Source organism: Adiantum capillus-veneris, chromosome 25 (genome assembly GCF_014529385.1).
Source record: "Adiantum capillus-veneris isolate H3 chromosome 25, ASM1452938v2, whole genome shotgun sequence".
NCBI classification, from domain to species: domain Eukaryota; kingdom Viridiplantae; phylum Streptophyta; class Polypodiopsida; order Polypodiales; family Pteridaceae; genus Adiantum; species Adiantum capillus-veneris.
The window spans coordinates 124934472-124956333 of NC_140955.1; the positions used below are offsets into that span (position 1 = coordinate 124934472).

Here is a 21862-nt window from a genome sequence, read left to right on the forward strand (position 1 = left end):
GATTTTATCGCTTGTTTTCAAATTGTGGAAGATCTAATCACTTTGAAATTAAAACATGTGGTGAAGGGTTTTGATTTTTTATTGTATTCATAAGAACCAAAAAATCCAAAGTTCTTTGTAGTCAAGGCAAAAAGAGTGAGGCAAGTTAAGCAAGTTAAGGCCATGCCCTTTGTTCATGCCAAAAATGGGCTAATGTCAAATTTCATCTCATATTGTAAATGTTAAACCAAATATCCTTTTGAAGTAGGTTTTTAATTTTTTTTTTCTCTCTCTCTCTCTCTCTCTCTCTCCATATATATATATATATATATATATAAAGTCATCTTCTCAAATACATTAGCTAGTTTGAAAAAAATCTCTTTAATGTTTTTGGATGCCTTTTTTTGTGAAAGAGTACTTTTATTTAGTGGCATGCATGATTCTTTAAAGCTTTAATCTCCCTCCATGACAAATGAAATAGAGCAAGATGTACTCTAAGGAACCCAAGGGGGCTAGTTTAGTTGGAAGAGGGTTAAATTTGCATCACCAAGGTGGTAGGTTCAACCCGCACTAAGCGTCCTTGGCGGTATCTCCAAGCAAAGGATGGTCTTGGGTGCCCCGCCTGATGCATAGTGTTGGCGGAATAAAAGCATAGGCAAATAATTAATAGCTCCAAGTTTTTTGAAATGTGAATTTTTAAGCTCCGCAAGTAAATTTTCAATCAAAAATAATAATTACCCATTTCTATTTTTTGTACTTTAATTGTCACGACTGAAGTTTGCACACTTTCAATCATAAATGATCTTAATAGCTTAAATTTCATGAATCTAGTATTTACATTAAGGATTAAGTAAAATGTTTCTTTTAAACAATAGTCGCTTTTTGGCCTTTTGAAGGCCCAAGGAAGATTGTCCTAGCCATGTGCCTTGGAAAATCGAGCCTGCATTGTCATCGTGATCACGACAATGTGTCGTATTGAAATCAGCAGAACGTCACTCATGCCAATTGAAGACTGCGGAAGCTGCTCTCGCCACCATGGCTGTGTCTGCGCCTCTCCTGCCTCATTTCGCATTCCGTCACTCCTTTCCCAGCAAGCCCCCCTCTCGCCAAGTAAGAAGCCATCGCGCGCGCGAGAGCGAGAGAGAGAGAGAGAGAGAGAGAGAGAGAGAGAGAGGAAGAAGAAGAGGAGTATTTTCACGTTGTAGGAAGAGACGCGGAGAGTTGATCGCCAGAGAGAGAGAGCGAGAGAAAGAGAGAGCATTACGCATGTGGCCCCATTGGTACGTGGTGATCCTGAGGCCCATTGCTGCTTGGTCTTCTGGTGCAGCTAAACATAGGAACTTCTGAAGCTGGGTTCCATTGATTGAGAGAGAGAGAGAGAGAGAGGGAGGGAGGGAGGCGCCAATACATCCTTTAAATGCATGCATTAATTTTATGTGTCATGGCAACTTCTGAATTGTGGTAGGAAGTACAGGCTGCTTCTTGAATAGATTCAAGCACTATGGCCTGCTATCAGATGGGTTATGGTACTAACTTCTAAGTTGCAAGCTGCTTTTGGAGGTTTTCATGGCAGCTGAGTATAGCAAAGTGGTAGGCTCTGTGGTCTCAATGGGTCATGGTGCATGAACCGAGGAGTCTCACAGCTGCCGATGGAACTGTAGTGCACCCCTTCTGGAAGCAAGTGAACTCTCTCGAATCTGCTTACTGCTTCTTACTGTTGTGGATCAGGGGATAATGTGATGCTCCCAAGGAGCCCATTCTATCTCCTCCTCTGTCCACCGGGACTCTTCCCAATCTATGGTCTTTAGACGAATGGGGTTTTTAAACGCAGAAATCTTACACTAATGGCTCTGTGTGTGGGTGTTGAAGTCACGCACTAGAAACAGCCAATCTAGCAACGGGCCTAAACTGAAAGTAAACTGGGAATCGAAATATTAACAAGCATAAAAATGTCATGTCAGCATAAATTAACCAAAAAAACTAGGCTAAATGCATATGCAAGACCGGACAACCATGAGTTGTAGCCTAATCTGAGGTTATCACTCTCTCCACCATAGGATGCTTACTTTTGAAACAAAAAGGTGTGCTTTCTTCCTGTTTGAATCACAATTGAGGGATCTTTCTTATTTGACTATGGCTTGCAGCTTGTACAGCCAGTAAAATTTCATCATAAGATTCTCTTAGTGCTTTTTTAATGTGCTGAATTGTTCTTAATTGGTATCAGGGGGGCAACATGATTATTATTTAGCGGACTGCCTATTCCCCTCACAATATTTGGTTCAATGAATCCAGGAAGCTGTAATGAAATGCGTTAATTTCTTCAAGTGAAACTATAAGGACCTGTTATAGTTGGGCTCTATTGTTTAAGGACCTGCTATAGATGGGCTCTATTGTTCACAGTTTATTTCTTTTGTGTTATTAGGCGTGACTGTAAACTTGCACTCCCTTATCAATAACATTGTAGTCTCAAAGCCAAGTGTTTTTGTGTTGTTGGTTCAATTTTCATGCACTCGTTGTGTTAACTTTGCTTCATGATGCAATGTTCAGTCCACAGAGTGCAAATTTGTCGGCTTCTGTGCTGCTTGAAGTGGACATAGTTTATCTTTACCTTTTTGAATTTATCTGTGTGTCTCTTTCCTTATAAGCTTTCTTTTTTTCCCAATACTTTTGGTTTATTGTCCCAGCCCATGTTACAAGAAGCTCATTGATTGGGACTTATTCTTGTTCAGCTAGTTTCTACTCTCTTGGGACACAAGCTATGTCTCTCAACGAAGGGGATGAAGAGGAGTGTCCACACAGCTTCTTTCTTCATCAGAGCGGATTCGAACAAGAACAATGGCAACCTATGCCGTGATCTGTTAGAGAGTGGTGAGGATCTTCTGGATGATTTGAGCGACTGGATTTCAAAGAAACTTGGCCAAACAGCTCGTCCTCATCTGCCTGAGAACTTTGACCTTCTTGACTGGATTCCCAATGGACTACATAGCAGAATTCATTCAGCCGAAAGAGCAGTAAGAACTTGTTCTAACTGCTGCAAATTTTCCATTTTCTCTCTCCCCCTCCCTCTTTAATAATTGGTGAGTTGTTATTGAATCAAAGATGGTTTGCCACATGCGCAAAGAAACCCATAGGTCTCATCATCTATGAAGTTGAGGGAAACATAGCTATCATGCTAAAAAGAGTGTGCAACCCTTGGGCGGGCTTGTTTTTCAACAAAAACATGACAGCAGAAACAAAACCTGCCAAAGCAATAGACCATGAATTTAGGCATTGTCACCTTGTATTCGTGACTGGTGTAGAAAATGAAGGCATCACCTAAAAGGCAACTATGCCAAAGGTCCCACCATGAGAGAAAAGCAAAGACCATATCCCTCACCTCATGATTTTCTATGGACCATTCATATGTAAATACCAATTGGAAAGGGGAGAGGTGATGGCCTTCATGGTCTTGAGCTATTTGAGCTATGCCATGAAAAAATGGTAGAGACCGATTGAAAAGCACTGCAAACTAGAGTTACCCGGAACGCGGAACGGGAACGGTGACGGGCCTCCTTGCGGAACGGGAATGGGCCCGGAACGGGAGGCTAAAAAAACACCCAAATATTGTTTTTTTTAGCGTTATGTGTTTGAATACAAGTAGTACTAGAGTCCTTTGACTCTAATACCCACAAAAAACACGATTCGAAGACCATTCAACCTTATTATGACTTGATTGGGATGTGCGGTGCCCAGAGTACATAGCACATACACAACATTGAGCAAACACAATGCTTAATTATGTTTTTGCTTAATTATGGCTAACAAGGGCCGCCAAGGTGCTACAAAAAAACCAAAGATGACATACCATAATGAGAGTCGAGACTACAAGGGGGGCAAACCAGTGACCACAATACCAAAAGACTGAAGGTGACAAATACCATAAAGATGCTAGTAGCTACAAATGTCAAAGAGGGCAAGGCTCAAGCAGCCATACAAAAAGGTAAGGATAAATCATAGTGGAAGTCCTAGAGGCTAAAGTCGCGACTCGCAACTCTCGTGCCTCAAGACTCAAGACTCAAGAGCCGCTAGCCCGAGAGCAGTGAGCCACTAGCCTGAGAGCAGTGTGACATGAAACGTTTCGTGGTTTCGGTCGTTTCGGGGTTTTGAGGTTTTGAAACGTTTCGTTTCATAGCGTCAAAAACATGAAACAGGTTTCATAAACGACATTAAATTATATATTAATAAAATATGATAAATATGTATATAATGTAGCACACGACTCTAGACTTTAATGTCCACAAGAGAGAGAGAGAGAGAGAGAGAGAGAGAGAGAGAGAGAGAGAGAGAGAGAGAGAGAGAGAGAGAGAGAGAGAGAGAGAGAGAGAGAGAGACGTGCTCACTGCTCAGTGCTCACTGCTTAGAAGCGACTTCAAGCGAGCATGATCAAAGAGATGTTCAGTATTGATGAAAGTTAAAACACAGCCACTAGTTTCATGAATCATAACTGATGCATCATTGATTCATTTAGCAAAGTACTTCTATTGAACAAAGTTTTTGGAAAAAAAGCCCCAATTTTAAACGTTCCATAAAAAATGCCTGTCCGTTTCATGCGTTTCGGCAAAACATTTCATAGGTTTCGGGGTTTCATCCGCATGAAACGCGTTTTTATGTCACATTGCCTGAGAGGCCTCCCAATCCGTAGTAGCCGGCTGCAAATCATACACATCCTCCGATTCCTCATCATTGAGCTCTAGGCCCGACTCGATCTTAGCCACGGATGAAGTACCTGGTGTTGGTGAATGTGAATCTCCACCTGCTTGAGGAGCCTCTTGCTCCATCTCTGTAAATTGGTTCATGACTTCTTTATCTGTCTCTTGCCCTGCACCTTGGAACTCTGGATCCACCATGTAGGCTGCCCCGTGTAAAGGAGAGGCATATGAATTCCACCTCGAGCTGCAAAGCGCATGGATCTCCTTATATCCCTCTACTTTCGGCTCAAGCTGTGCAAGCTACTCGATCATGCGGTCCATTGCCTCATAAATCTTGCCAATGCAAGGATCCATGCCTTCCAGAACTCGAAGCAAATGAACCACCGGTTTTACCTGTGCGTCTAGACTCTTGAGCTCCTTCTAGAGCTTAAGATCCTCTGCCTTATCCTTGCACAAAATCCCTGCAACTGTCTTTGCATAGGGGGAGGTGGTGAACTCATCACTGATGAAGACACGTCGAACCGCATTTTGGCATTCAGACAACCTGCACACAAGAAGAAAGTTGAATGCGAAGAGGGTGTCTGAATACTTTAGAAGCACTTTGCCGCTCGACCTCTTGAGGTACTCACTCCGAATCAAGTTGTGATTGTTGATGAAAGTAACAATCTTCACTGCATCAGCAATGACTGGAGCAATCCAGTCTAGCTTGCCGATGTCTTTTAGAAGGTTGTTCAAGCAGTGTGCCATGCAAAAGCACACTGTCACATGCGGATAGTGGCCCTCTATAATAGCTGTTGCTGCCCTGTTTGATGCCTCCCCATTTGTGACAAAGGCCACCACGTGTTGCTCATTGATCGTTTCTATGGCCGCTGTCCACTTTGCAGAGAGGACATCGGCGGACTTGCCACTCTCGGTGGCATCATGAGAGTGCACAAAGTACATCTCTCCACTCGAGTATGCGACGAGACCATGGATAGATCTCTTCCTTGTATCGCTCCACCCGTCGGCAATGAGGGTAACGCCATGTTTGGCCCAAAGACGTTGAATATTGAGTGTTGCTTTGTCACGTGACACATCCAACCCTATGTGTCCGTGGACAAGCTACATCATGACAAGGGTTCAGTCAGTCCAGTCAGTCTAGATTAGAAGTGATCTGGCACTTTTGTGAGTCTATTCGTAGACCGTGCATGACCAGTCACTTAGTGTAGATGCATATCCTCTGGTTGCACACAACATGATCATAAGCATTCCCATCAGAATCCATCAAAATCCTTTAGGGGAATTTTCCAGAGCCTATTTTACCTATTTTTGATATTTTTCACTTATTAATTTAAGTGACTTTAGGTAGGGCAAATTGAGTAAGTTTGTATATAAGCAAACCTAGACTGGCACTAATTGGCAGAAGAGGCAACAGGAGCCAAGCTCAGCAGGCAACTTCTCAAGAAAGACCTTGGCGGTTCTCCCTCCAAGCAAGACTCAACCTAGTGTTTTCTTCATCTGCATCAGCCTTGCGTTTTCAGCATTTGCATCATCGCCAACAAGTCCCTTGCCTTAGCGTTTTGCATCAACAAATCTTCACCGCAAGCAAGCCCAAGCCTAGCGTTTTTGCAAAGTTCCACCGCCGGCAAAGCTGCAACACATCAGCGTTTTCAGCCCTTGCCATCGCCATCCACAGCCCCATGCCTAGCGTTTTTGATCCCAGCAAGATTCAGCCCTAAAGAGTAGCAGATTCAGCCCGGAAAGACCAACAGTTTCAGCCTTTAAGATCAGTTTTCAGCCCTAAAACCTGCAGATTTTCAGCGTCAAAGACCTACAGAAACAGCCCCAGAATCAGCGTTTTTGGACTAGCCGCAGATTTTTTGGACAGCAGATAAAAGATTGCAGATTTCAGCCCTTAGGTCGGTGTCGCCATCCCCGTCGTCATCGTCGACATAGCCTAGACTTGCATCAGTCACATGCATTCAGTTTGTACCAGTTTGTGCAATAATAAGTAGACCACTCTCGCGGACGAGAGTGGGGCCTTCGGAGGAGGGTTTTACGTCTCTGGTGTCGTATCTCTCTTCTCTCTCTATCTCTTAGTCTCATACACTTGCACGCACAGTGTCCTTTCACTTTGTTTGTGATCATAGCACTCTCTCATTAAGAACGGAAGGCTCTACCTTCCATAAGAACAAAAAGGAACCTTGAGCACAGTTCGGAGCACTCATCTTGAGGAAAGCGCAAACATTCATTCCGCTGCACCTAACATGCTTGCTCCACAATAGCCTTCTCTCGATCAAGCACAGTGGTTCGGAGAGCCTCTGAAGATGGCGGCACATAGCCGGTGCCATACTCTCCTATCCGTTGCACCATGACTTTCCAATACTCGGACCTATTTCGATCTAACATAGAAGAGGTTAATATCAAAAGGCAGAAACGACGATAACGGAAGAAATGAGACAGAAGATTGATAATTCATACCTCGCCGCGACAAATGGGATATGGTCGTGATAGAAGAATCGTGCCACGGCCGCATCCACCTCTTCCTTCTTCTTTGGGTCCCAAGAGGTGGCAAGGGTCCTTTGGCGACCAATCGGACCCGATGAAGATCCACCGGCACCTAAACCGGGTAGAGAGGAAGAAGGGAAAATGAGGGTCTTTGGATCGATACCTTTGCGTGGGGGCTTGGCTTTATGGTTGAATTGCCGATCCTTTTCCTCGAGCTCCTTCCTCTTCTCAATGGTTATGTTGGTGCAAAATCTCACCTCATGTCCCGGCACTCGAAGAAAGTGTGCCCTCACTTTGTCATGCCCCCCTTTCCGCGTGTAAGAGCATACCTTGCATGCCCATGCACGAGAACCTCCCGCTGCCGACAAGGTGCCCTCCAAGGTCACTTCATCCCACCTCGACCATTCCTTCGCCTTTTGAGTGTTGCCCGCATGAACGGAGGGGGTTGTACGAGAAGAAGAGGCCATGGATTATCCGTGAAAGAGAGAGAGCTTGATCTTTGAGGGTTTGAGAGAGAGAGAGAGCTTGAGAGAGGGCTTGAGAGAGAGAGGCTTGATTCTGTGAGAGCTTGAGCAATGAGAAGTTGAGATAGAGAGCTTGAGAGAGAGGCTTCACCTCTTGAAAGTTGAGACTGAGAGAAAGAGAGCTTGAGCCTTGAGCCTTGAGGGTTAGCCCAAGAGAGAGAGAGGTTGAGAGCTTGAGCCTTGAGGCCCTATGGCTTGAGAGTTGAGAGCAAGGGAGAGAGGGCCTTCAACCTTGATGCATTTGTGAAGAATGGGGGAAGAAGGGGAATTATATAAGCTATGGAGGCTGTAAATGGCCGTTGGCTGCCCCAAACAACCACTTTTTTAAAACTTAAAGAACTGTCGTTTTTTGCCATTGGGGCCGTTTCGGTCCGTTCCGGCCCGTTCTTGCCTGGCCGTTCCGGTCACAGCTCGCCTACCGGAACGCCTGTCCGTTCCGAAGAGTTCCAAGTCTGTCCGATCGGCCGGAACGCCGTTCCGGCGTTCCAAGGCCTCAAAAGAGCGTTCCGCGGTAACTCTGCTGCAAACAAAGGAGACTTTATGCAGCAAGACATAACTGCTTTCCATTGAAAGTGGGTTTGTAAATAAGTGTTTCTAGAAACAAGAGTTTAGGAGTAGATTTTGGGCTTGATTGGCTAGGAGAGATTTGTTTCAATCAAAGGGATTTTTACCTACTGTGAAAGGTTTTGCTTACGTGAAGTGGGGGCCTTGCTTAAAGCTTCACAATGTGAGCTTAATACCAAAACCCACCTTTAAGTGAAACTTGCGACAGCTGCCACATAACAAGGGTTTGTGACGACAAGCTTGCTTGAACAAAGAGATATGAGTCCCTCTTTATGACACAAGATGTGAGATCTTTTCTAAGCTCTCTTTTTTTTTCTTCCGAGAAAAAGATCCTTCTATTAGTTAATGAAACTGCCCATAGAGCTACAACCACCTCTACAAGAGAGGGCTACAACAATCATGATGGGGAGACTCTCCCAATGAAAAAACAACATATGTACAATTAGGCTAAATTAAGAGATGGGAGGAGGGAAAAGCCACACAGGTGGACGGTATTGCCATCTAAGCACACCCTGGACCATGTTGAAAAAAGGCCCAGGATGCTAGAATCGAAGGAAAGCCTCTCTACGCTCCCGCATGCGGTCGGAGCTGCCTTGGAGTCTCTCGAATAGTCCTCTGAGAGTATGGATCAGCTCTAGCCAAAGATCCCGAACAGTGCTGGTGGTACAGGACAAGCCTCGAAGATGCGGAAGCCGCGGGCCGGCCAGATGAACCAGAGTGTCAGGCCGCTGATGAGCTCCCAACACTCCTCTCTCTCACTGCACCACTCCTGTGAAGTAAGCTCCGTAGTAGGCTGGAGTGTAGATCGACCCCCCTGTATCACTATTATCCTGCTGGTGGAGGATAGCTCAAACTAAAGTGCCGGGCCGGTGAGAGTGGACCAAGCAACTACCCCCCAAGTGTATTGCGGAGCTGTGGAAAGAGTTGGCATCAGCCGAAGAACACGAAGCCACACCTGCTGTGCCAAAGGACAGTCCCAAAGACAATGACGTTGACTCTCCACAAGATGGTCACAAGCTGCACATGCGGCCGAGAGGCCACTATGTACAAGCCAGCTTCCAACTGTTGTAGCTCGGTGTGCAATCAGCCACTAGAACAAAGTGACTCGCCTAGGCTGTCTGGAGTCCCACAACCTCTCCCAAAAAGCTGCCAAGAACTCAGCTGTGAGACCCTCCTCCTGCCAATGAGGTGCTGCAGCCTCTCTCTGCGCTGCCAGTATGTGACGTCCCAGGTGAACAGTGTACTGAAAGAAAGGGACACTTGGATGGTCTGGTGAGGAGAAAGGGTCCCCCTAAAGACACTCTTCAGGATCCCACTGTACTCATGCCAGTGGACAGCTCTCCGAAGCCCACAATCTCCAGTGGCCAGTCTCAAGAGCTGTTGGGTCGGGATCTATGATACAAGTTGTAACAGACTTGGACACTCCAAGTCAAGAATCAACCGCGACAGCACAAAATAACCACTTCAAAACAATTCACAGATCACAATAGATTTGCACTGGCCCGGCGGAGTTCCGTGCCTAGAGATATTGGCCCCAAAGACTGGCGCCCCTTTCGGTATTTCTTTTTATATTAATCAGATCAAAGTACAAGAGAGTGGCTAGGGTTTCACTCTCAAACTCTGCGTCCAGATGCTCTGAGAAGTGAAGCCCTCACCACTTATTTAAAGATACAAGGGATGCCCAAAAGCAGAGCCCCAAAAGCTTTTAAAATAAAAAGCATCATCGGCGAAGCTGAATTCTGGGTTTCGTTTGGAGTAGACTATGCTAAACCGAAACATCGAGGTAAAGTTTCACAATCCGAGGAGTATCTGCGAGGTCCTCCTCCTCTATCCACTTCGCATCAAATGCAAGAAAGTTCTTGAACTTAACCAAGAACCGCCTTCAGACTTTACCTTTCTTCGTATCATTATGTGCCAAAATCTGTTCAGGAACAAGGATCTCCTCGTTTTCTTCCACTTGGGGTTGCTCACCATGCTCCCCATCATCAGGCACATCACCCTTAACAGGTTTCAAGAGACTCACATGCAATGCATTGTGAATCCTCCAAGTATCTGGCAGTTTCAATCGGAAGGAGACATCATTTATCTTGTCAGTGATCTGGAAAGGTCCGTAGTATCGCATACTAAGCTTTGGAAAAAGCCTCTCCTTTCCCTTTTTCTTTCGTAGGCGTGCCTTCTCAAAACGTAAGAGCACCCAATCATCCTCCTTCAATTTCAAATCGTGACGATGGCGATCCGCTTCCTTTTTCTGTCGTTCTTGAGACTCCTGCAAAGTCTCGCGAACCTTGGCAAAAGCCGTATCCAAATCTCGCGAATATTCATCCGCTTCAAATATCTGATCTTTCGTGCTCAGGAAGGATGGAACCTTCGTAGCACTTTCAACAATCTCACATGGCGTCTTCCCCGTCGAAGAGTGTATCGTGTTATTGTAGGCAAATTCCACCAAAGGTAAGTTCTTTTCTCATTGAGTCTTCTGATCCGAGATACAAGACTTCAATAAATCTAAAATCACTGAATTGGCAATCTCAAATTGCCCGTCAGTCTGCAAGTGGAACGATGACGAGAAGTGCAACTGCGTGCCAATATTCTCCCAAATTTCCTTCAAAACAAACTCATAAATCTGGGGTCTCTGTCAGAGACAATGGTCTCAGACGTGCCATGTAATCGGAGAATCATCGTGATCATTCTGTGTTCTTGGGAGATCAAAAATGAAATTCATTGCAATACTTTCCCAAGGGTGGGTGGGTATGGGTAAAGGCTGTAACAATCCCTGTGCCTTATGCCTGTCAAACTTGACCTTCTGGCATATCAAGCAACTGCGCACAAACTCTTCCACATCCTTTTTGAGTCTCGGCCAAAAGAAGTATCTCTCTACCCCCTTCATGGTGGTAGCAATGCCGCGGTGACCCATAAAAGGTGGACAGTGGCATTCAGTCATAACCTTTGCCCTCAACGGTTGTGTAATGTACAACATAGTCTTTTTTTTTCATCAAGTAGCCTTGCTGAAGGGAGATCCTGCTACTGTCTCCCCATCCCGTATCTGTGTGAAAATATCTGCAAACTCTGTATCTGTGGCATATTGATCGACCATATCCTCGAAGCTCCTATGATGTATCGCGGAAATAGCCAGATCAACGGCTTCCGAGACAAAGCATCTGCCACCACATTCTTTTGTCCCTGCTCATGGACAATGTGGAAGTGAAACTGTGACAAGATGTTCGCCCACCGCATCTGCTTTTCCGAAAGTTGCTTTTGTGACAAGAAGTAGTGCAAACTTTGATGGTCTGTAAAGACAACAAAATCCGCTCCGAGTAGGTAATGCCACCACTGAGTAAGAGCATGGATCACTGCCAAAAGTTCTTTCTCATATATCTGTGCTGTCATCTCCGGCCTAGAGAACAATCGGCTCTCGTAAGCAATGACATGGCCCTCTTGCATCAAGACCGCACCCAGACTACGACCACAAGCATCACAAAATACTTCAAATGACTTCTGCAAGTCCGGCAAAGTCAAATTTGGTCTCGTAGTCAATTTCTCTTTCAATGTTTGAAAGGCAGTCACCTCTGTGGATCCCCACGAGAAAGGGACTTCTTTCTGTGTCAAGATATGCAAAGGAGAAGCAACCTTTGCAAACTTTCGTATGAACCGCCTGTAGTACGAACACAGTCCCAAGAAGCTTCCAACTTCATGGACATTCTCCAAATCGGGCCAATCACGTATAGTCTCTATCTTGGCCAAATCCACTTGCACTCCTGCTATTGAGACAAAGTATCCCAAAAAGTGTATCTCTGGTAGGAAAAATTCACTTTTCTTTGCATTAATCACTAACTTGTGATCTCGTAATGCCCGAAAGACCTGAAGCAGATGATCTCTGTGTTCTGCCTCATTCTTGGAGAAAACAATGATGTCGTCAAAGAAAGCGCCAACAAATAGCCCGTACTCTCGAAAAAAATCCTGTTTCATCATCCGGTTAAATGTTGCAGGAGCATTGGTTAAGCCAAAAGGCATCATCAAAAACGCAAATAACCCAAAAGTCGTTCGAAACGCTGTCTTGTAGACGTCTCCCGGCGCTATCCTGATCTGATGATATTTACTCTTCAAGTGAATCCTGCTAAAGCACGAGGATTTTTGTAAACCTGTCGAGTATATCATTGATCCTAGGAATCGGAAATCTGTTCTTGATGGTGATTTTGTTGAGAGCTCTATAATCAATGCACATTCTCCAAGATCCGTCTTTCTTCAAATCCAACAACAGTGGAGAGCAGTACGGTGAAGTACCAGGCTGGACAAGACCCTTTTCCAAGAGGTCTTTCACTTGGTTCATAATCTTTTCAATCTGTACTCGGCTCACACGGTAAGGTGGCCGGTTCGGTGACGTGCTTCAAGGTATCAGGTCAATGGTCTGATCTTCAGGCCCTTTGAAAAGCAATCGGCATGAGTGTGGAGAAAAATCTTGGCGTTCTTTTGATCAGGTCAAAACATATTCAACCTTTATCCATCGTTCAGTTCTCTCCCAAAAGAATGAGTAAAGAAACTGAAGTTCATCAAGTACAATCTCTGAGCCCTTCATTTGTCAAAGTCACTTTCTCGGCCTGGTAGTCAACCATGGCGTAGTTCTGGTGGTACCAAGGGATTCCGAGTAGAACGTCACTCGCGTGCCCTGAACACCCCTGTCATTGCAAATGAAGTTTGCCAATGCTCGGTGTAATGGCAACATCCCATCCGGGTGCCAGTCGAACTACCTCCGCCTGTGGCGTCAGTTTGTCGGGCGTAATTCCAAATTGAGCCGCCAATTCCAAGTGAAAAGAAGTTGGCCTTGGCTCCTTCAAAAGAGCTTCCTGATCCTTCCCTTTGCCCCAAAAGCGGCAAAGTTTGTACTTTCGTTCATTAGATTCGGTGCAGGTCCCACGCCATGTGGTACCAATTCTGCTTTTCTATCTGTCTTTTCTGCCACGTTCCTCAGCTGCTCTCAAACTCTCAGGCCTGTCGTCGTCATTATCATTCTGTTCTTTTTGTGCCTTTTTAGGGCACTTCGCGGAGATATGTCCATGCTCCTCTCAGCCAAAGCACTTCCCCTCTCTGATGAAGCGAGCTCTCTCCTCAGGAGTAAGCTTGGGTCGTGCATCCTTTTTCTCTGGGTTGCTCTTTTTCTTTCTACTTTCATTCCCAGAAGTCTGTTCGGCTCGTTGTGTCATGGCCTCATCTGTGGGGTAGGTCAGACTGCTAGAGTGAATGGCAAAGCCCCGCTTCGCATGACTCATCAACTCCTGAATAGAAGCTGACTTCTGTTCCAAGCAGTGATCTCGGATCTCTGTAGGTAGACCCAAGGTAAACCGCTCAATCTGTTCTCTGAACGAGATCTTCTTGAATGAAGAGGCGGGTAGAAAAGAGGTCCAAAATCTTTCACAGTAAGCATTGATTGTATCTTTCTTGGTCATCCGAAGATGGTTCCAAGCAGCTCGTATATCTCGTTCATATTCTTGCGTCAACCAAGAAGAAATAAAAAGCTTCTTAAATTTCAGCCATTTAACTGGCGCAGTCTTGTTTAAAAGAAGCGTGGACCACCAAGTACGAGCATTCCCCTTAGAGTAAGAGGCAGATCTCCGAATCTTGGAGTGCTCTGAATAGCGTCCTCCCGTGAAAGCGATGTCAAACTGCTGTATAAAAGACAAAGCCTTCGAAGCATCTGAGTATCCTGAAAAAGTATCAAACTTGATTGAGTGGCCACCTTCCTTAAACTCTCGGACTTTCTTGCTTTTATCTTCGAGAAAGTCATACTGGTTAGTTTTGTAAAAGTTCTTCTTGTTCGCATAAAAGTTTCCGCCATCGGAATCTGAGCTGTGTGTAGACGAGTCCTCAGTAGAACTGTCAGTCTCTGGGCGAGATGTAGCCTTCTTTGCCTTTTTCTTACCCTTTCCGAAGCTTTGTTCCTTGCTTCGCTTTTTACCTTTTCTGTCTTCTTCGCTCGAATCTGAAGAGCTAGAAGAACTGTCAAATGAAGAAGAAGAAGAAGAAGAAGAAGAAGAAGAAGAAGAACTGGGTACTCCTTCAAATTGAACACGCTTCTTCCGTTTCTATGCCTTGTCAAAAGTCGACTGACGACCCAAATATCCCGGGAAGTCAGTGCTTTTCTTCTTCTTTTTGCCGTGCTTTTTGGCTTTCTTTTGCGCGTCAAAAAGTTGAGCAATCCGTGCATTAACCACCTCCTCTAATTCCTTCTCTGAATATTTCTTGTGAGCAGATGGTTTTCTGCCACTGCTCATGCACTTCTTGAAAAGAAGTCTCGCTCATATTTTGCAAATTTTGGGTCCTCCGCAAAATTGAGCATTGTCTTCGTTGCATCGTCGATCAACTGGTGACGCTCCATCTCTCGCTGCTCCGCTGGAGTAGGCCTAGGCGGGCAATACTCCGTGCCGGAATCTTCATTGTGATCCCTGCCCGCATCTCCAAATGCAGAGGGAGTCGACTGATCATTGCCTGAAGCCATAGGTGCCGCGGAAAAAAATTCGGGGATCTGATTTCCCGTAGAAGAGAAATCGGCCATGCTCTGATACCACTGTAACAGACTTGGACACTCCAAGTCAAGAATCAACTGTGACAGCACCAAATAACCACTTCAAAACAATTCACAGATCACAATAGATTTGCACTGGCCCGGCGGAGTTCCGTGCCTAGAGTTATTGGCCCAAAAGACTGGCGCTCCTTTCGGTATCTCTTTTTATATTAATCAGATCAAAGTACAAGAGAGTAGCTAGGGTTTCACTCTCAGACTCTGCGTCCAGATGCTCTGAGAAGTGAAGCCCTCACCACTTATTTAAAGATACAAGGGATGCCCAAAAGCAGAGCCCCAAAAACTTTTAAAATAAAAAGCATCAGTTCTCTCTCTCTCTCTTAGAGAGTCTTTTCTCTTTTTTTATAAAAAAAGCAAAATTCACGTCGCTCATCATTTTTTAATTTTAAATTTTTTTTTAAGCCTCCGCGATTTCCAAAAAATAGGGTTTGCAAGAATTTTAGGGTTTCTGGCAGAAATTAGGGTTTCTGCTGTCTGCCATGTCATCACTTTGTGACACAAGTCCTCCCACGGATGCCCACCACTTGGATCCTCTAAAAACAGTACTCTGCCACTTGTGGGGCCTCTACTACGACTCGATGTAAGCGTCCCTCACCCTGTAGCTCGAAAAACAGGGAGGGTATAGTCTCTGAGCAAGCCCGAACTGAGATGAGCACCTCCTGTCGCGTGAAGGCCCCCATCCATGTGGGCGCTGCTGACTCCAGAGGTGTGAGCCATTCAGCTGGTACTGCCTCTGAGATGTTCAGCTGGTACTGCCTCTGAGATGTCCTGACACATGCTCTGCACCCTTCTCATGCCCTGTAGCTGAATGCCCTGAAGCTCCTCTGACAAGCTTGAAAACTATGGCCAGTCACCTAAAGTGCGTGCTGGACCCTCTGCCATGTGACCCTAGGAAACATGAGGCCGACTACCAACCCAGTGGCCTCTCTGAGTGCTAACCATGGGGTTCCAAACAAGGGGCTGTCTCAGGCTCTCCTCCGTGCAAGTAGGCTGACGTTGCTCCAGGCCTCTCCGGAGTTGCTTCGATCGGAGCAGACTCACAGCAAAGCGGTCCTCCAGTCTCCTGCTCAAGCCAACTCTACGCATCTCTGTGAAAATCCATCTAGTCGTGGGTCGCCAGGGGCCTCAAGCCTGAGGCACCCTAGCACTAAGCCGCTGAAGCAATAACTTCTTATAGGGCTCCTCTCCTGGAGGAAGTCCTCTGACGATAAACTTCCCAAGAAGGGCTTTGCTCTGCAGTGGTGGGTCTGATCCCCAATCCTCCCTAAGAACAAGGAAGAATGATGACCTGCCGTGCCACTTTGGCCCGGGCTACCTGAGTGTCACGCCTTGACCAAAGGAAGTTCCTGATCAGCCTAGTTCCTGATCAGCCTCTCTACCTGGCTGATACAAGAACTCGAAAAGATCCAACAAGAAATGATGTACCACATAATAGCCAACAACACCTGCTACAACACCTGCTGGCCACTATAACTCTGCTTGCCAGAGAAAGTGGTGCGGAGCTCCAATGTAACAACTTCCTCCTGAGTCATACAAAACCTCTCCCAAGTTGCCAGCTCAACTCCATGCACAGTAGTATGGCTACCACCAATCCTATTAGAGGGGTCCTCCAACATGTTGAAGTCACCCCCTATGCACCATTGCTCTGCCTGCGACAGAGACTCAACAATCTGAGATCAAAACTGTGCACGTGCACTCGCCACATTGGGCGCATAGATGCTCAGGAAGCCCAAGAGACAACCCTGAACCTGCATAGAGATCCATTGAGCCCTGCCTGGCACAATAATCCCTCTGCCCACAATGGCCTGCTGCAAGGAATTCGCAATAGTCATACATACCCCGCCCTGGATGCCTCTAGGTCCAAATGCAGCTGACCAAAAAGTCTCATATCGTCCAAGAAAAAGCTGACCACAACGTCTAATGCGGCTCTGACACAGATGATACTCCTGTAGCATAAGAAGGTCAATCTCTTCTCCCACAAGGCATTGCTGAAGCTCTTGACGCAGTCGGCCCCCCTGACGCTGAAACTGGGCCCACCTAATCCCTGTACGTTCCATGATACGATCCTCCTGGGGAGCGAGAGAGAATTGATGCTGTCACAGCAGCTAACCGTGCTATCTTCGAGGCAGGCTTGGTTGGGGAGCAATCCGCATCCGAGCGTCTTCGAGATAGGCGTGACTGCAAGGAGTGTCCAGCCCAAGCCCAAGTAGACCGAGCCGTGCGTACAACCACCTCCTCTATCCAGGAGTCCTCATGTATGTGTACATAGCATGGAGGGCTCTGCGTGTCAGCAAAGAAGTGAACCACAATGTGTCTACATCCTGCTGCGTCTGGAGGTGTCACAGAAAACTTGGCCAATGGCCAAAGAGTATGAAGCAAGTCTGTAACACCTAGGTCTCCCATGTGATGAGAGAACTCTAGGGCCTGTGTCTGCAACCACTCCAATACTGAGTCTATAGTCCACTCAGCCTGGTCCCTGCCGCATAGGGGAAAAGAGAAGCCAACCGTTGAGTCCAAGGCCTCTATCCCCCTAGCTGCAAGGAACAATACATGAATTCTGAAGCAGGCGGCCTCAACGTTTGGTGAGGGGTCGTCGAGAAACCGTGTAAAGTCATAGGCAAAGAAATCCCAACGACGACGAATGTCGAAGCTCGTCAGACCACGAGGAAATGTTGCAAAGGGAGACGTTGGAAAGGGGGAAGGGAGAACACACCCAACACACAAAATAACTGCCTCTCTATAGCCCAGTGAATATCCGACCCCCCTAACCACACAGAATCACACACACACGCACACTTTCTGCCAACCTCCAATGCACCGGCTCGCCTTCAAGCACCACCAGCTACACGCAATCACATATCGACAACCCACCATTACACATTGTAAACACACCCACACCGGGATACTATACCTGCCTTGACCGTACACAACCCTGATTTGAAAACACAACCACTGTTCCTCTCTCTGCGCACTCACACCCAACCTATCCGGAGCCAATGCTACCACGGACTCACTGCACGAGATTAGACGGAAAGGACGATTGAATTCAAACCACTCGAGAAAGCTACAAGCACATTATGCATCACAAAAAAGCATCTAGATAGAATGATGGCATCAACCAAGTGCCTGCTCTCGTGTAATCCTTGGCGGCCAATTCTTCTCATTCAAAGGCAGCCCCCTATCTCGTGCTCCCAGCCCTCCTCAACATCGCAACCTCCCTTCAATTACATGCCAATCCTCCATGCTCCAAGGTGGAAAGGTACGTAGTGTACGGTACGGTTTAGGTACGTACGGAACGTACTTCCGTACTGAACCAACCTTTAGGTACGTGATAGGTACGTACCATTTGTAAAAAAAGAAAATTACACCAAATTTAAGTTCACATACCTTTCAAAAGAGTCTTTTGTAATCTTGGTCGATTAAAAAAGCCTAAGGCTCTCTCCCTTTCACCCTATTATCCCAATCTGAAAGCGCCTCTAGCGCGAGTGGTCTGTGGAGAAAATGGCCCGAAAAAAAAAAACAAAAAAAAACACCCCCCCAAAACAAAAAATAAAAAAAACTTGCTGTATTGTTCCGTACGGTATGTAATGTACCGTACCGTACGGTTGTACTGTACAGAATCGTAAGGTACGTACGTACGGATTCCACCTTGCCATGCTCAACTGGTGGCTTTCCTTTCAAGCCCCGACTTGCTGCAACTCCTTTGTCCTCTGCAGTGCCTTGCACGCCTCCTTTTCCTCTTCTTGCAGTAGCATCACCTCCACCCTCTCTCATGAGCCCTTGGGCCTGCAGTTCATGGCCAGCACCCTTGCGGCCTCCAATCCACTCATGCTTGCCTGAAGCTCCGTTTTCAGCCCTCCAAGCTCCTGCACAGGTCACCCTTGCAACTGGCGAGCCCCTCTCCTTGCGCTCTTGAGTAGCCCCTTTGCCGGAAGCCCCTTTACTCCTTTTCTGTAGCTGCTATAGAGCCCTTAGCTCTCGGCCTTCACCTATTCCTGCAACCATCCGCCCTCTCTGTACATTGAGCCACTACAACTTCCGGCCTTCTGATCTTTTGCTCACGGTCCAGCACACCTCAAGGCGGCCCTCCTTTCAGTGATCACCCCTTCAAGGTTATGCTCAAAGCCACCCCTCTGGCAGCTCTCCTTGCTATATCCCTCTGGGCAGCTCTTGGCTTTTCTTTTAGTGGAGGTCTCGACCTTGGACAGTAGGCCCCTCTCCCTCCTCCTCTGGACGCGCTGCTTACGGTGTCTGTTTTTTTATGCTGTGGACGACCTCCATGCCCTTGAACTCGCACAGTCCCCCCATGCAGCTTGCGACCTCCACCTTCTGGTCCTCCTGCTTACCAATCCAGCCCTCTTTTCCCCCACTCCCTCCTTCTCGATGGCGGCCTCCTCTCTCCCCTTATGCAGCCCCCGCCACCAGATGGCACCTGATCTCTCTCATGACTGGCAGATGGAAGCCCTTTCCATGCTAGGCCTCCTTGGTTGCTATATTATGCTTCTGCCCGTTTTCTGCATGGCGAGGAGATTACCAAAAAAGCCTTTTAAAAAAAAAAACTTCCTCTCAAGTTGGGCCACCTTCCCACGAGAGGATGCTCGGCACGATTGTCACGAGCTCTACATACCTTGATATCCGTATTTCGCTGTGCTAATGGTCCAGATTCCAACCCGATCACCAAAAAGATTCTCCTAAAATAGTGTTTGCCGTGGTCGACCATCGTTTCGAGCTTGAAATGACGCCCGAATAGTAAATGACCATGCAACCGCACACTAATCCACAAAGATTTCGACTCCGCTGACCTTGATGTTCGATTTGGCGTACATGAAATCAATTTTCCCGGCTAGCAAAGCTCCAAAACCCATCATCAACCTGTAAATTGCTGCATTTGACCTACATATCCTCACTGTACCTGCTCCAATATGCATATAGGTCCTGCTGAAGTCCGATATCATCATTCTACCTAATGCCGGGCACGTGCTGCTGGCTTCTCCCTATGTCGACACAAACTGGGTGCACCATCGTTGCCCACCCCCTCGTTGAACATTGATGCTCAACCATAGCATTAGTTAGGTAAAATAAAACTACATAATAAGAGAACTGCAATATAGGTATGTACATAGGCTAGATAAAAGTAGATAGAGAGAAAGGTTCATCTACCGTAGAACCCTCCAGCGTCAAATGGAAAGCCATGAGCTTTCCCAAACATGATTGCCACTCCTCCTGGATCAAATTGGCAGTACTGAGCATCGCCATCCGTCTGTACTACATGCATACCCCAGCCTTCCTTTGCACTTGCAAGCCCAAAAACCAACCTCTCGTATAGCTTCGCATAGCACCAATCTTCAACAACCTGTATCCATCTGCCGGCTTCATACACTGAATGAACCTGTACACCAACCTGCGAAGCATCTGCACCATACATCATGATTCTCTCACCTGAGCCCTTCATAGCATAATCTTCCCCCAAAAAACTTTGCAACCGGTACACAGTTGCTTGCAAAGCAACCGTCAGCAACATGCCCATCAACAACATGGCATAATCCTTTGGCAAGCTGTCTTCCAATGGCGCTTCTTCTTGGAGAACCAAGTCTACCTGCTTCTCAAGCATACCCTCTGTTGTAGGTCCTTCAAATGGCATACACTCTATACCTGACTCACCATGCCAATCTTCGTCCACTGTAGCCTGTGATGCTTCATCTTCAACCACTTCATGCGAGAGCAAATTGGATTGCTCAACCACCTTTGCCTGCTCTTCAAGGACTTCTTCTACGACCATATTATCTGTTAAGCGATAAAGAAATCCATGATCTATTACCTCGTTCTCTGGTATGTTGACATCGTCCACACCTTCTGGAATGCACTGCTGCTCTTCAACACGATCAGTAGGGCAAGGTTACCCAACCCCCTGGCTAGCTTCTTCCTGCATAGCTTCGACCATCGCTTTGCCAACAACTTCAAGCTTATCGTGTGAGCTCTGATCCATAGCTTCATTTGATTCTTCATGCATACACACTACGACCAAGACCGCATCCTTGCTAACCAGGCTAGTAGACTCTTGTACAACAGCATACCAAGCTTGAGGTACAAATTGAAACGAATGACAAGAATGGCTTACCATTGGCAAAGAAGCTACCTCTTTGACGTTTGATGAAGCTCCATGATGAAGTTCCATTGTCGAGCTATGCCCATATATTGTAGGCTTCAACAAGCCCATCTCTAGCTTCCTCTTTGCTTTCCTGCTCTTTACCTTCGCCGAGCAAACCATTTGTGCATAGTCCTCTGCACCACCACACTCGACCTTCTCCTTGATTCGCGGATGCAAGCAGGCTAGAAACTGTTCTCGCTTGAAATGATCTCCATTTCGCACACATGTAACAGCAGCTAGTCTCTCCAAAATAGACTCAAATTTATCCAAAAACAAAGCAAAATCTTCACTTACATCCTGCTTTAGCTTGCTCAATTGTTCACCCAAGTCCGATGGAGAAACCTGCTTCTGAAAAGCTTCAACAAACCACTTGCGAATCTCGCGGAGCGACTGCCGATTTGCAACCTTCAATCCTTCAAACCAGGATTTGGCTCGTCCTTGTAGAACCAATGGTAGTGCCTTCAATTTGGCTTTATCTCCACAAATTCTCATCTGCTATAGGTATAGCTCCAGATCGGAAAACCAATCTGCAGCCTCCTCTTCTCTAGCAAGCACCAATTCGATATCATGCATCGTCTTCAGGCTTTAAAACTTCACCGAAGAGCAATCAGTAGATCCTCAGTGGGGGCACCATTGATGGAAAGGGGGAAAGAAGAACACACCCAACACAGAAAATAACTGCCTCTCTATAGTCCGGTGAATATCCGAAACCCCTAACCACACAGAATCACACACACACGCACACTTTCTGCCAACCTCCAATGCACCGGCTCGCCTTCAAGCACCACCAGCTACACGCAATCACATATCGACAGCCCACCATCACGCATTGTAAACACACCCACACCAGGATACTATACCTGCCTTGACCATACACAACCCTGGCCTGAAAACACAACCG

At 46.4% G+C, this 21862-nt stretch overlaps 1 protein-coding gene and 1 pseudogene across 2 annotated transcripts in view; one reads left to right on the forward strand and one right to left on the reverse strand.

Annotated features, from left to right (window-relative positions):
* Positions 1 to 934: 934 nt before the first annotated feature.
* LOC147425602 (mechanosensitive ion channel protein 1, mitochondrial-like) overlaps positions 935 to 21862 on the forward strand; it is a 123604-nt gene continuing 102676 nt past the window's right edge. Inside the window, exons 1-3 of one of the 2 annotated variants that reach the window (XM_086500772.1) lie at positions 948 to 1089; positions 1185 to 1259; positions 2709 to 2990. In XM_086500772.1, the coding sequence (XP_086356898.1) occupies positions 1015 to 1089; positions 1185 to 1259; positions 2709 to 2990 (432 nt within the window). In that variant the 5' untranslated portion in view covers positions 948 to 1014. Of the gene's footprint in view, positions 1090 to 1184; positions 1260 to 2708; positions 2991 to 21862 lie in introns of both variants that reach the window. The other variant, XM_086500773.1, reaches the window with a different exon arrangement.
* LOC147425603 (uncharacterized) lies at positions 4629 to 21532 on the reverse strand (annotated as a pseudogene).